This window comes from Amblyomma mixtum, chromosome 9 (genome assembly GCF_055824585.1).
Source record: "Amblyomma mixtum isolate Tamu chromosome 9, ASM5582458v1, whole genome shotgun sequence".
Taxonomy (NCBI): Eukaryota; Metazoa; Arthropoda; class Arachnida; order Ixodida; family Ixodidae; genus Amblyomma; species Amblyomma mixtum.
In genome coordinates, this window is record NC_143020.1 from 5297551 (window position 1) to 5313585 (window position 16035).

Here is a 16035-nt window from a genome sequence, read left to right on the forward strand (position 1 = left end):
TGTTGACAGACTAGACTACCTTCGGCTAGACAGAAGACAATTCTCACCACCACACAAACTGTCCTCATCGGGTGCTGTTGACTGGAGGAGAATGCAAACAAACACATATCCAAGTCCACATTTTGCATAAGATCAGACCCACATAATACCCGTTACTATACTTGGTGGACAGCATGCCCCATGCTCTGCCATACCTCTTGGGAATGCCACGACAAGTCGGACAAAAAGTTAATAGTGCCACGCCCGACACACGATCAGTGGGAGGAGGCCCTGACAAGCGACAACCTGGTCCAGCAAGCCTGGATCATCTAGCTAGTCCGCAAGTCAGCTGCCGCCAGCGGAGCACTGGACTAGAGGCCCCGGCCACCCGGCTCCTGCGAATTATGCTATGCTAATTAAAAGTTTTCAGTAGGGTACAGAGCTTGCTTGGGCCAATTGGCTCGTAGTTCTAAAGAAAAGAACCAGCGGAAGGACGCAGGCACAGAAAGCAACACAGGACGCCACTGGACCTGTGTCCCTCTCTGTGTGTGCGTCCTTCCGCTGATTTTTTCTTTGGAATTAAAAGTTTTCTCTATCTCTTCAACAGGAGCACGAGCACTTTACCGGGCATTTCTAGCACAAGGAGGCGCTGACCACACGCAGTTCCACGCGCTCCTCGAGGGCATTTTCCAGAAGAATAGAAAGACGGACACGATGGAGCCTCAGGCTACGGAAGAAGGCCTACTTTCACCCCTTGGCGGCGGTCCCCCAGCGTCTCGGACTTCACCTTGGCGAGGCAAAGAGCTACTCTCAGCCGGCACCGGCCTTGGCTGCTTCTGCGGAGCCTCTCTGGCAGCGGCCACCGCCGCGCTGCTCTTGTTCACCATCCACGGAGCTGCCACGCGGGACGAGAGGAACGGCACTGGATCTCGGTTCTGCTGCTCCAGCGAGGCAGGCAGGCTGATCGCCGTCATCGACAAGCACGAGTCGCCCTGCAGAGACTTCTACGCGTACATCTGCAAAAACGCCATCAGACACGGCTTTGTGCAGCAAGACGTGGCCAACGACATGCTGGTGAGCTTTCGTGCGGACATCCTGGTAGTTTTAATCACGAAAATCTGCTAACCTGCATTTGCATTTTGCTGGTTTCGCCTGCCGGCTAGTCTGAAACTGTTTCAAAGAGCGAATTTCGCTAATTACTTTTGAATGCAACTTAAATGGTCACTCGAGTCGAGAGAATTGTAAACTATTTAATCATCATCATCATCATCATTAGCCTGACTATGTCCACTTCAGGGCAAATGCCTCTCCCATGTCTGTCCAATTTACTCTGTCCTTTGTCAGTTGCGGGCACCCCATCTCCGCAGACTTGATTGTGTATTGACCCTTTCCGGCTCAAACTTAAACTGTTCAATATAAACAATCGATATCCTGAGGCCACTATGTGGCAGAGAAGGATAATTCACCAGAAAATAAAATTCTGTTGGTTCTTTATCAGTCTTGTTTGCATCATTTTAAATGGAACCAGAGGAACTTAATGCGTTCAAATGGGTTAGTCGAGTGATTCCTATGAAGATTTTATATCATCTGCTTTGAAACAGCGCTTGTCATTGCTGAAGTACAGCTTGTGTGTCAGTTTTTATCAAGCATATGCGATAATGACATGACGCACAGCTTCAGCCTGCGATGTTATGTTTCAGTTGCGTGAAGGTCGGTGTACTCTCCAACGCAAGCGGAATTCTTGAGTCGATTGAACAAAAGCATTGCTTCTTTTGAGAGACGGTGTGCAAGAAGCAGGGCGACTACGATCTCATTTTGAACATTTAAAGCCTCGAGCGCGACGCATCCTTTTGCATTTTCTAAAAATGTAGAAGGCGAAATGCTCAAAAGAGAGAAATATTCATGAGCTGAAGGTGCTTCTTGCAAGGCGGGGGGGGGGGGGGGGTCACCTTTTTTAATTTTGTCTTGCTCTGCAATATAATGCTACGTCCACGAAACTGATTTTTGTGTGATTACTCTTTTGGTCGCTCAACACGAACTATTTTGCGAGTGTGTCCACTTCTCGGTAATTGAAAGGAGGACAGCTTTGAGCCTTAGGCGTAGTTTATTTATTTATTTTATTTCAAAATACTGCAGGCCTATGTGGCCCAGGCAGGAGGGGCAAACAACCTAACAATACACAAAAGAAACGAAAAAACAACACAGCATCATTCGGCGATAACAAAGGGAAGCTAAAAACAACAGCATTAAAAAATACAAAATGAGAAAACTTAACCAAGGAAATGTTCTTCCAATGCGTTGCTAAAATTGTTATTTTGAAAAAGGGATTCTGGGAGCATGTTCTGATCGGAGATGGTTCGGGGGAAGAAGCTATACTGAAATGAATTTGTTCGTGCGAAGATAGGCTGCAGTGTATGTTCCTTAGTGTTTCGTGTACGTCTGGTGGTAGAAGGTTGAACATAGTTAGGTATTGGAATGTTTACCTGCGTGAAAGAATCTTACGGAGGAACAAAATTCGGTTTATTTTTCGGCGGTCTGAAACAAGTGGGATATTATTTTCTGCCATTAGCTTTGTGGGAGAATCCAATCTACTCTATTTGTGGAAAATAAACCTGACTGCTTTCCTTTGAATGATTTCAAGGGAGTTAATGTTCTTTTTTGTATGCGGATCCCAAATAATAGATGCGTATTCGAGCTTCGACCGAAGAAAAGTGTTATATGCCAAACGCCTAATATTAGAGGGAGCGGAACTGAGTTTTCGTTTTAGGAAACACAATGTTAAGAATGCTGAAGAGCAAGAGTTACACTACTGCTCGCTTCTGTAACGTCCTAAAGTGCGAAATTTGCTGAAAAGAGCAATAATCCATAGAGGTTCAATGCTCTTGTGTTATGCTTACTGTTGGGTTCGTGCGATAAATAATATTTCTTCACCTATTAAATGACAGCCATACACATGTGGCAGGCCAATCTTGAAATGTTTTCCTTTCACTAGATGTAGACATTTTCTCTGGACATTTTCTCACAGGACGTTTACTGGCACATATTAGACTGCGCAAGAAGCGAATTTCACGCCACAGAAGCAGTCACAGGCTAGGGAACTCAAATGAGACCGCGCTGCTTATTCTTCAATAGGGGGCCAGGCCTCAGTGATTACATTTGTAATCAGTATTATTTGCAAAATATTTGAACGCTTGTAAATGTTTTTTGCAGAAAAATTTTATATCCAAGGAGCAAACTGTTCCTTACTTGTAGCCTTCCTTATTGTTACGTAGGAATAAAAATGGTTTTCTTCTGCATGGTGCAAGGGGAAAAGGTGGCGCTAGCTGATGACAACAGCAAAGCGCACGCAGTTCCCGTAGCCCTTTACTACCTACTAGCATATGTCGGTGAGGTGAAAGGCCACTGAAATATGTTTAACTGCTAAATGTCCGAAATGCTGCAAAAAATTTACGACTTTCTCGCTCGCTTGAAGATTTGTGGCATCCAACTTTGATGATTTGATGGGCCTGAAAGGGTCACGGGATGAGAATAAAAACGAGAGTGAAAAGGTTCGAAAGGCAAATTCGGATCAAAAGTATCACAGAACGCTACCTAGCAGGGAAACCTACTCCCCGAAGTGAATCACACATAATTTGCGTGTTGTTTGTGCTTCGTAAGAAAAAAAACGACAGGAAAGCATATCAGTGAAAAGTGGATTGAATGCACTGTCTTAATCTTTCAATAACTGGATGCTCATACACTGCGCCGCAGGAACGATGGGATTTTGTTTATTCATTGCGCTCTAACTCGTTCTCACTACTATTCTCATATTTTCGCGCATGCGCTGAATAGGTAATCGCGCGCCGGTGAATGTCTGGTATACTCCTATAGCTTCCCTAAAATTTACACAAGCACAGAAAAATTGGAGAGTAAAACTGATCGGACGGAGAAATACAGGCTCCATTAATGCTCTGTACTGTTTTCTTCGCTGGCGTACCTTTTTTGAAGCGTGCACGTAAGGTGATACGTCGCTACACTCGCATTCTAAAGAGCGCGCCTGTGGTAGTGGGAAATTCAAATATATCATTGCGCAGGCTTTGACTGTGTGTTGGGGCCTTTGGAATCGTTTGAGGTATAACCGCACAGTGGAAGTCCATGTATTAGAGGTCGTTGAAAATAAAGGGAAGTAAACTGTTTAACACTATACAACTAAAATTATCTTGGCATGCTCACTGGGAGGTAACATGTCTTTCTTTTATTCACATTGCAATGCTTGACAGGAGATATCCAGGTCTCACTCTCTTCCGGCGGGATTTAGCGAAATTTGGAACGAGTACAGTCCACCTCCAGAGGGTTCTTCGGGATCCTTACTCATGACATGTTCAAAATTTTAATGAATTTAGCGCCGCACACTTAAATTTATGCACGAAAAGACTTACTCTATTGTCACGCTTGAAGGAACCATGAAGGAGTCATACTAATGAAAGAAAAACAAAAGCTATTATTTTTTGACCAACATTCGGAAAATAGTGTCTCCAACCTACCAGAGTGCGCCTGTTCATTAGAAACAAAACACTAAAGCATACGCTTTCACTCTGGGCTGAGCTAGAAACCGAAAATTTACTTTGTTTTTATTTATTTTTTTACAAGATACTGCCGGCCTCAGTTTGAGGCCCTGGGCAGGAGTGGGCATACAATAATACGTCAATGAAATGCACATAACAAAAAAAAAGCACCACAAGAATTCAAGTGAGAAGGAGAGACGAAATCGAGCAGTAGTAATAGTAAGGAAACGTAAACCGCGACAAAATTCAGTTCAAGAGATTATTCAATCTTTTCAGTTGAAGATTGAATAATGCTTCTTAAACTCAAGCTGAATTATATGCATTACATTATGTTCAAGTGAAACCTGTGGATCAAAGAAAAACTTACTTTGTGCCGTGATAAGAGATCTGCTAGAGCACATGTTACATTATATTGGCTGCAGATCTTGCAGTACAAGCTTGTTTCGGTACAATAAACCGGACACCTAAGGTTACTGTTTGTGGAGTATTCTCACGACATTCGTTTCAAATTTGGTGCCGAAGTATGGAAAGGATGACTAGGAGATTTGTTACGCAGTGAACAGGAAGCGAAGTTGTCTGCTCATTTCAGCAACGATCTCAGCGGTACGCTTTTCAATGCTTACTCGATCCAAGCAGCAAGTTTAGGCTGACGACGGCCTGCATCGGCCGCCAACGTTTGCCCAGGGTGTGCCAAGAAGGTTGGAGATTCAGTGGCCCCACGTTTGCCGACGTCCATCCCTACTCTATGTATGCTAAGGTGCTTGAACCTGTGCACTGCCCATCATTTCACCCTGTTCGCTCTCCGCAGGGAACATAGCAGAGCTGAGTGCCACACTCCAACATATAACGGTCATTGCATACGCTATCTGGATACCAACTACATTTGATAGAAGGTGAACGCGCCCGGTTTCAGTTGCACCAAGCGACAACTGCTACGTTTTTTATCCAGTTTAGGCGTAGTGGAAGTCTGATTGGCGCTAACGTTATAATTATAGAAGGAGTAAGCGCAACCCTTGTCAAAACTGAAAGACCACTGGGTTTCCTGTTGGGCCATGTGGTGTGAATTGCGCATCGGCAGTTTTGAGAAGCCTTGAGGCGAAGAAGCACTAGTCCTCTCTCCTCTGTCCTGCAACGTGGGACTTCCCGGATTCTGCGAGAACATCAGCCCTGGCGCTTCCTAACAAAGCCGTGAACGATCAAGATAAATTATGTAATGCATTGGCAGTCCGCGAATAGAACATCGTTCGTACGTTTAGTACCCCGAAAGATTGTCGACGTTGCACACTGTGCTACACGGGATACATGTTAATATGTAAAACACTCTCCGCGTCGGGTTTCCCTTACCTTATCGCCGCTTGGATATCGAACCCACACAAAACAGCCCCTAAAGATGGGGATCTGCACTCCGTGGTACTATGCGGACAATGTGACTCTAATTTCATTCTACACTTTGGTTCAACGACACGAGTGTCAATGCTCCGTAGTACGACCAAAATGACCGTTGTGAACAAAGTTCATTATGTGTCTTTAATGAGATACTTGGTCCTTGTCCTGCTGTGCAATTTCGCAGGAGGACATCATCTCCAACATCATCAAAGGAACACAAAACTACGGCAGCCCGGCTGCGGCAGCACTTCACGCTCTCTACACATCGTGCCTCAATGAGGTCTGGCGTCAAGATGAGCGAGCCAGAGATGTCGCGACGATCGTGCTGGAAATCGCAAACACCTCCAGCCGAATGAGTGGCGCAGATTTGCTACGTTTCGCCCTCGCGGTGGATAGGCGATACCACCTCAAGTTTATTTTCACTTTAATCAGCCGTACCACTAAAACACAAGTGTTCGTGTTAAAAAGGAGGCTACTCCGGACCACCGAATACAAAGCATTTTGCGACGATTCCTGCTACATCACTGCTCTCTCCATCCTGAGCGCGCATTTCGGCACTAACTACACCCGGAAGGACGTGTCCACGTGGGAAAAAAAATTTCCACTTGACAAAAAAAGAACTGGTTCGTTGTCTTTAGAAGAGATGAGCGGCATCTTCGGCGGTCTGAAAGCGTCGCAGCTACGGGACATATTTCTCGAGTTTCTTATCGATATTGACCAAGTTAGGGAATTTCAGACTATCTCCAAGGCTGCTTTCTCTACGGACGTACGCCTCTTGAGGAGCGACCAGCCGTTGTCCTTATGCTACATGCTACTTGTTGTCGCCCTGGATGCCATGAGCTACATTCAAAGGGGCAACGCATTGAAATCGCCAACAGTGCGTAGCAAGGAAGTCTGTAACGACCACGTGTTCCAGAGTGGCCAGCTATGGAGGGTCACGTATGTGGCGGCCCTCGCGAGTCCCGCGAAAGACCAGCAGCTGCATAATATCTTCGAGGAGACTCGAAAAAGATTCGTGGAATACGCCCCTCTCCTGCGGCTCATGGCGGCGCCAAATGACACGGAGCACTTACGGGCGATGGTCGGCAACTTTACTCTGAAGCTACCCGGTGACCTGGTGTTCCAGGTGCCCGCCGTTCCCCAAATGTCAAAGCAAGGATTCGCTCGAAACCTGTTCTTGGCGCACAACTTCGAGTTCGACGCTAAAAAGGCAAATGCGAAACGAGGGTTCCCCTGGATTCGAGACGACAATGAGCACAGAGCCAACAACCGTCTGTACTTTTTGAACAAGGCCACCCTGTACGTGTCGTCTTCGGGCTACGGCTGGCTGAGTTCGGGCACCCTCGATCCACTGCTTGCCGACGCCGCGGTGATTGCGAGTCGTATGGCAGCTTTGATGTGGAGCAACGTGCGGAGACCGGCGGGCTGGTCTCGAGAAACAATGGCGGCGTTCAAAGAGTTCAGGTAATGTATATTACTCTGTAGTGAATGAGCCAAAAAAAAAACCAAGCCCTCACGAAATAACGTGGCCTAATCTGTTGCGAGCATTTTCGGTTAAGATCATAGTTTGCTGTGAGCTGAAGGTTCCTCTATCCCCAGCACAGTAGCTACTGCCCGCGGGTATATTTCACAGCTGCAAATGCGAAGTATTCCGGCGAGGTCATCTTAAGGCGCTTGCTGTACCCTTTAGCAAAGTGGGAGCCTAAAGTGACTGAATTTAATTTCATTTTTGGGCCTAAGGTTCGGAAATTATGCACAACGGCCTCCGCTGCTCTCATGACATGAAATCCATAATTATGGGTCTGCGTAATATGAAGTCTAGTTAAATGCTTCTCGTTCACATCGCGCTTTAAAAATAACGTGGCGCTTTACGCAACCAGTCATTCTTAAAGTAATTGTTGGTAGCGTGTAGTTGTTTCGCCCGCAAATTAACGCTGTGATTAATAGTTTCATTCCAGGCTTAGAGAATGCTCTGAGTTGTCTCAGTACTGCCGTCACCATATTCCGCATTCAACCTTAAAAAAAAGTTCACTCCTAATTAACCTAACTTTAGTTGGGATGTTTTAAGATGTTGCACTAGACATTAGGATACACGGTCGATCATGGCAGTGGCGAAACCAGAAGTATTTTTGGGGGCTCTGATGTGCCACCGTTAAAAAAAAGAAAGACAGCAGGCGCCCCAAAACATATCTTAAGTCATTTTTCTGCTGCAATAAAGCCGAAAGGTTAGTTTTTTCATTCACTGTTACATCCGCCTTAAGTGCTTCTGCGCTATGAGACTAAACATAATCAGTAACTTGTCCCGTGTGCATGTCACACCACATTCATCAGCGTCACAAAGTTGGAATGGAAAAAAAATTCACACCATATCTACATATTAGTCTTTACTAACACGTGGATCACGTGAATGGAACCTTCCCCTAGAAATTCTCGACATAAGTGATAACGAGTATTTTCGGACCGCACTAACATAATTAACAGGAGGATGAAACTGTTTTGTAACAGTTATTGCATTAGTTTATGTATCTTGTTATTTGTAACCACTCCTCTCGAATGCGTTCGGCCCTGAGGGTTCAATAAATAAAGTATTCAGGTTCTAATGCATCTTTCAAAAAAAAGATATTTAGACATGTTTTTTCAGCTTTAATAAAGTCTGTTGGCAAACATTGTTTATTGCTGAGAACCTAAATGTTAAATACGTAGCACTATAAGCAGGAAGCTCGGCTATTATAAACTGAGCGAGGGACAAGATAACAGCAAAAATGTACAAAAATGCACTAGTAAAATGAATTCAGTACTGAATCATGCCGATATAACAATTATACTCCGCGCAAATAGAGAAGGAGCGCACTCGTAGTACCTTTTCTGAAAAGTGGAAAACCACGAACAAGTTCTAGGAGTCATAGGCCGATAACCCTCACCAGCTGTACAGCAAAATCATTCGAAAGTGCTGTCGACATATGACTGATATTCGTACTTAAATATCGGCGACTTTTAGAATGCATCTATGTGGATTTGAAAAAACATGAACGACCTACCGCCTTGTTGTCCTAGAAAACACCATCGGGGAGGTGTTCATCCACAAGCAGTATGGTATCGGGTCTTCTTCGACCTCGAGAAGGTCTGTGATGCCACGTGGAAGTTTGGTATCCTTCGTGACTAGCAGACCTAGGTATACACGGAAGGATGCCATACTGCTTGAACAACTTTAAAAGCAAATTTTGCGTCCGCCTAAGAGCAATTCTTTCCATTATTTTCACACAAGAGAACGGCGTACCCCAGAAGTGTATTCTAAGCACGGCATATTTCATTTTAAAAATGAATTCCTTACCTAAAATAGTTCGCAAGAGCGTAATGTTTTCGGTTTATGTAGATGACCTACATATAGCATGCACTTCGTTCAGCATATGTATGTGCAGAGAGACAAATACAAATGTAACTAAATAAACTAGCTCTTGGGGCAGACAGAAATGTATTCAATTTTTCTCCTCAAAAGACAGTAAGTGCTCTGTTCTCATTTTAACGGGGCCTACTGGTCGATCCTAATCTATAATTGAACCAGACCACAGTGCCAATTAGGCAAGAACACAAATTTTTAGGCGCCATTTTTGACAAGAAACGCGCATTTCTACCGAACATCAACAACTTAAAAAGATTCTAGAGCCCTCATTGTCCTAAAAGTGGTCTCAGGAAAACGGTGGGGTTCCGAGTAGGCCTTTTTCAAATCATTCGCTCTCTGGTGCTCTCAAAGATAGACTAAGGGTGCGTAGAATGTGGTTCAGCACGAGCATCCTACTTGAAACCATTAGACCCTGTTCGTTATCTTTATTATCTGGCGCATTTAGAAGATTGCCGGTAGCCAGCCAAGCAGACTTTATTAAAGGCGAAACAATGTGTTTTAAGTATTTCTTTGCGGTGCACATGTAACCTGGATAATTTCTTTATTTAGTTAGTCAGTTATTTATTTAGTTAGCTAGTTAAACTAACTAGCTAACTAAAACACTAACTGACTGACTAATTGACTAACTATATCCAGGTTACATGCGCACCGCAAAGAAATACTTAAAACACATTGTTTCGGCGTTAATAAAGTCTGTTTGGAATCATTATTGATTTCTTAAAACATAAATGTGAAACACGTAGCTTTATAATCAGGAAGCTCGACTCTTATATACTAAATGCGGGATCAGTTAACCGAAACAATGGACAAAAATTACAAAAATGCACCGAAAAAAAGAATTCACTACTTTATCACGTGGATATACCCATTCTTCTTCGCGCAAACAGATAAGACAGGCCCTTATATCAAAACCTTTTGCTGCGGCTACTTAAATGCAGGCAGTGCGAGGCGCGCTCATTACCCGCAATGGACCCCAAAGGCGCGGTCGAAATGGAGGCGTTGAAGATGGGTCTGCGCATCGCCGCCGCGGTCGGGTCAGCGCCAGCTGAGCCTGCAAAAGGCGTCGCACCTGCGTCGCCAAGACCCAGCTGGTACACAATGCGACCTGCCTTCAGTGTCCGCTGGATGTCCGAGGCACAGTTCTTCTACGCGCGCTACGCCTATTACAGCTGCAGTGGCACATTTGACGCCACGCTTTTGGTGAATGTACCACTCTGGCGAAACGCTGACTTTGCCACGGCGTACCACTGCCCGCCTAGCACGGAGGCCGGTGAACCCAATTACTGCGAGAACGTTACGCTACCTCGCGGCTGATGCAGCGATGTGTATTTGTGTGCGGAGACGGCTGCCTGGTGATATGTTTTTGTATGATTTTTGCTGTTTGATCTGTGTGTTCCCTTTTGCGATACCTGTCGACCACTTGGCGTCGTAGCTATGAGACGTTGCTCTCAATACTCCACACCAGCGGATCATCTAAGCATTCTTTTTATATTATGTATGACTCTTGCTGACCCTTATCTGGTATGAATATTTGTGTGTAAACTCATGTCTATTATCTTCACAGAGAACTGTGAGAACAGCGCGGTAGTTTTTCGGCGTGTCTTCTGAGATATTCGCGAGAACTGACGTGTCTGGGCGGTAAAACCCTGCCACTATTGGCCCAGCATATGAAAGCTCAGGAAATGATGTAAAAAAAAACACAACGGAACAAAGCTAAACATTGATGCGTCATAAATTTTCCTGCTGCGAATTCTATGAAGTATCCTTTACAAATCTTATTTAAGGGTATTCAAATATTACTTTTAGAAATCTAAGATTGTCGCTTTTCCGCCGTATCGAATAAAAAAGTTCACAAAAAAATGGAAACGAATCGCGTTGTATTAAATCGAAATCGTTTTAAAATCAAATTTTTTCGGGGGTATTCGATAATTCAGTGGTATTCGTACAAAACGAATATCTCGCGAAAGAAAACGGAAGTAGGGGAGGCATTGTTCAACGGTTCTGTATCTCAAGGACTTTTCGTTATCGTTGTCAGAAGACTCAACAATGATCACTACTTTACTCGATGATAGCTTCTTCTTTCCTACAGAGAGGAGGCTGCGCGGGCGTAGTGGTCGCAAGTGTGCCATTCCTCCAAACAGAACGCACGGTGATGCCCCTTGACGACTACCGCGTTATTCAGCGTTCTAGCAGCTTCTCTGTCTGGTGTAGCTGGTGTTTTGAAGGTAGGTTATGGTAGCAAGACGACCAAAGCAAATTGATTGTAATCAAGAGAATATTTTCCTTTGCTTTTTAGCCGTTGAAAATTGGCAGTTGTCTTAGAAAGATGCCTCCAGTTACAAATATTTACACTATATTTTCATGTTTTATCTTTTTTACCCAATCTCCACAGGAATTCATCTGAGCGTCGGATGCGGAGCGAAACTCCTCTGTTTACTGCGCGATGTCAGTGCACTTCAAAGAACCCCAAGTGGTTAAAAGTATCCAGAGCCCTACGCTACGGCGTTCGTCATAGCCTGAGTTGTTTTTGGACGTTAAACCCCATAAACCTAAACCATCCAAACCAGACTCCTCTATCTTGGCTGTTGGGGTGAAAAAGTTGTACTCATCAGTGCAGAAAATGCGTTCATCTGCATAGACAAGCACTGTTGACTTCAATGCCCAAGACAGTAATAACCTGGATATTACTTTTAGAGAACGCTCAAATGAAGCGGCTATAGATAATTGCAAATAGTAAGGATGAAAAAGATAAGTCTTGCTTCACGGACGACCGCTTAGGAATGAGCTCGGAGGGATTGCCGTTAATAAGCTGAGTGAATGAAACATTTGCAGTTGAGTTGCATTTTTTAGTAGTCTGATTTTCAAAATTAGACCACTTCAAATCAGCAACAATGAATGAATGGCGGACACGATAAATGACTTCAAAAGGATGATTTGGAGGAAAGCAAGCTGTTCATGAGGTGAAAAGGAAGGTAAAAAATTTTCCAGTAACGTGTGCATTACTTTCAATGAAACGGCCCATGAGACCGCACTTAAACAAATTAATGTTTTCGGGACCCTTAAACAAATTTTGTTGGGTCCCTGAAGTTCTGCGTTTGTATTTCTTTTTTTATGCTAAATAAATACTTTCTTTTCTTTCTGGGAGTGAAAGAAGAAAGAATGAGAACTGACATTCTGCTTTGTGGAAGATTTAATGAAACTTAAGTGGAAAGTTTGCAGTCCACATTTGCCAACGTGATGGGCCTGTTGCATTCCACAGCGCGCACTTTTTCTTCGAGACAGTTCTTTGGGATTAAGAATTCGGATTTGGCAATAGTGTAACAGAGCGCACCATCTTTCACCCATCTTGCAAAAGAAATAGCCTATTTTATTGTTTTATTGGCTGCGCGAAACGGCCAGCAATGATTTTCTTCTCTTGGCGTCTATGTTGTTTTATCTTGTCGTGTTTTCATTCTCTTTCCTTCTTCTGTATGTCTTCGCAGCTGGAGAAATAAGACAATGAGATTTTGGCTTGGTGTCTTGTGTGCTTTTTTGTGGTCCTCTTTATAACATTCTTTTGGCATGCTTGAAAAGACAGTGAGCAGAGAGGACACAATCAACGATAACAAGTCTTGTGCGAAAAGAAGGACTTTTCGAAGGTAGTCTTCTCCGCTTAGAAGAGGACGTACGGCGCGATAGAGGTGCGACAAGTTTGAATACTTCTTTAATCTGCAGCAGAAAAACATCCTAGAGGAAAGAACATTTTTGGAAACTTGATTCACACGTTGCTAAATGACCTCTAGAACCAGCTTCAGCTGGTCGCGCTGAACGAACCCGGCGACCTCAACGTCTGTCCACGTAAAAGATGCATAGGAGACGTAACTGCACGCGTCGCTACAAATTTTTGACGTCAATAGAAGCATAGTTTCGCCCTCATGTCCACCTCTTGCCACAATCATGCAATCTTCATCTCTTTTTGGGTGAATTATGCGAAGCCTGATTCCTTGTTGGAATGGCCATGAGGAATGGTTTGAAGTCCAGCTACCTTGCAACTCAATGAACAAGTGTAGACTTACTAAGTAGCCTCTTTTTTATTAATGCTCCGGGAGCGAAGGAGTGGCCTGCGATACTTTAGACTCTGCCTTGTACAGAGCCCATCGACGAGCGATTGTGGCGGACTTCAGTGTCGAGTACTTTTTCACACACCACGTGTACGCGCAATAACCTATTGGCGCACATTTTGGAAGGCTTGAAGGTTGAGCTTCTTCTTTTTTAATGTGTTCTCGCGTTCCGCTACTCACACTCTTAACCTCGGCAACACACTGTGCTGAAATCTGCTTGCCCTTATTCGAAGACTTCTGCTTACCAATCTCGTGCTTCATTTCAGAAGTTTTCGCATCTTCGGGTCTTCTCGGGGAGAAAGAAATACCTTTGTCACCTGTGTCTCCTCAACGTCTTCTTGCTTTTTTTGTTGACTAGACCTTGTCTTGGTAGCCTGCACCTCTATTCTAATGTTATGCAATGCAATACGTAAGTTCGCAAACCTTTTGTCGACGGTACCCATAAAAAGGGCTCTGCGCTCATCATCCGCTCTTATCTCGATCAAATGTGCTCGAATGGCAAGTGCGGCATTTCGCAAGCTATCTTCCCAGTTCGATTTCAGTGTCTGCAAATCAACTTTTTGCGTTTCATGTCTCTTCTGAATGAATGATGTCAACGTCTGTATTCTTTCACTCATATTCTCTACCGTCTTGGACTGTGCGCATACTGAGGACACAGGCAGTTTTCTGTCCCCATGCAGTCCAGAGAGGTGTGTCACTGTTTCTCTGAAAGCTGCTGTTTGAGCGGTAATATTGGCCAAGGCTTCCTTGACAATAAAAAGATCGCTCTTAACAGCTTCGATATCCAACTTCATGCATTCCTCAGGGGACACACCTGATGGGGTCGGTAGAGCAAATGCACCACAGCTTGACTCTCCATGTGCAATGAAGGACTCTCACTCCGCAGCTTCGACAGCGTGCTACTTGGTAAGCGCAGCTAGTGTGGAAGTGCTTCGTCGTGCTCGAAGCATCCGTGACAACGTCACAGCCATTTGGATGGTTCCAGCAGCGCACCTGCAAAGAAAAGATATTGATGATTTTTTGCTACACACGTCTAAATACCTTTCACCGATCTTGATGCGCACCGTAGCACATTTGCCAGCGTATGCGTTGTGATTTGATTAGCGGGAAAGCCACGGCATTGCGACTATTGTAGTGACGAATGAGTACCGTTCGCTCTCTCAACTACCGCAATACCACCAACATGTGCACGTAACAAAACGTGCACATTGAGAGCGTCGAGGTTTTTGTATCGACGTTCCACGTGTGAAGTACCATATCGAGTGGAAGCAATCCTTCAGGAGTAGCTCGAGGCAGCTAGCCACATGTTCCGCTCCTCTGGAAACTTTCCTTCGTGGCTGTTTTCTCCTCACAGAGTAAGCGCTTTCTCAGGAAGCGTAGTGCAAGTCAAGCCTCTACTGCGAGTCCTTATCACTTCCCAGAAGACAAGGTGTGTGCTCACCTTCGATAAGTACAGACAAGCCGATAAGCACTTCCTTCATCGGAGTGACGTGACCAACCGCAACTATGGCTTTCCTGAAGTCGTGCGATGCCTACATCTCCCTGTTGTTGCTCAGTGTCCGACACTACAGCCATCGTATTTTCCTCCTTGGACACTCTAGCTCATCCAAAAGCAACACGTTATACATTCGTCTTTAGCGTCTTGTTGTGGTCCTACATCAGCTTCGTACCGTGCGAAGGAGTTTTCAAAAAAGAACAATTTACACCTGGTGTGAGTACCATAAAGCGCATTTAACCGAAAGCGATAGTCTATAGAACTCTGACACCCAGTGTTACAAAAGGTCTCTTCGATTTGGCAGCACCAGCTGCACCAGTTCAAGGGGTGCACCACCGTCGTCCTCGTTTTTCCGGTGCCGCACGCGCCCTCTGCACTTTTCTCCTCGTTTTGTCAAGGTGCAAGCCTAGTTCTGCACGAGTTCTTCGCCGCCTTGCTCTCGGTCTGAAGGTAGTGCTGGAAGTAGTGCAGAATGGCGCTGCTGCACTTGCGCCTTCGTTTTGCCAGTGGTCGGTGCTCGCTAGTGTACAGGCTGTATCTATTCTTGTTGAACTGGCGCTGCACGCTCACGTGACCGCTTGGCACCGCTGGAGAACTAGCACAGCCAGTGCAAGCCAAATCGAAGAGACCTAAAGCTGCAAAGTACTCACAAAAGACTCAAACATTCCCTGACGGCTAATCTAAGGAAGCTTCCTCCTGTGGTTTCAATGTGCCCTCATGAGGACAAATTATGCGAGCGAAAGGCTTACTTTACATCGCCAGAAATACACAGCATAGAAGAAACTGGCCTTTAGGCCCTGTGTGGAACTGCTGACCGAAGTGGGGCTTTAAAGCTGATTTATAAAAAAAATTGCGAGGACACTTTTGCAACTAAAGCGCTGACAGGCGAAAGCCGAGGACACTATGCTGTGACGACTTCCGGTGGATGTGACGTCACACCGTTCCCGCAGCTATATCGATACCTAAATTATGCATCTTTCGGGTATCTCAAGTGTTAATTACGCTTAATTATACATTTTCACCATCTAATTTCACACAAATCCGCCGTTTTTCTGACCATTCTGTGACAATTTTCACTATGCCGTGACGACTTGCGGAGGATGTGACATCACACCGTTCCCGTGGCTGTAT

The 16035-nt window shown here is 44.8% G+C and overlaps 1 protein-coding gene and 1 pseudogene across 1 annotated transcript; one reads left to right on the forward strand and one right to left on the reverse strand.

Moving 5' to 3' along the window:
• Positions 1-693: 693 nt before the first annotated feature.
• On the forward strand, positions 694-10623 carry LOC149328149 (uncharacterized). Its single transcript, XM_089562156.1, has 3 exons — positions 694-1053; positions 6094-7373; positions 10248-10623. Exons 1-3 carry the CDS (start codon positions 694-696, stop codon positions 10621-10623), a joined length of 2016 nt encoding a protein of 671 aa, XP_089418282.1.
• Positions 10624-13254: 2631 nt separating this feature from the next.
• Positions 13255-14984, reverse strand: LOC149328150 (uncharacterized; annotated as a pseudogene).
• Positions 14985-16035: the final 1051 nt, after the last annotated feature.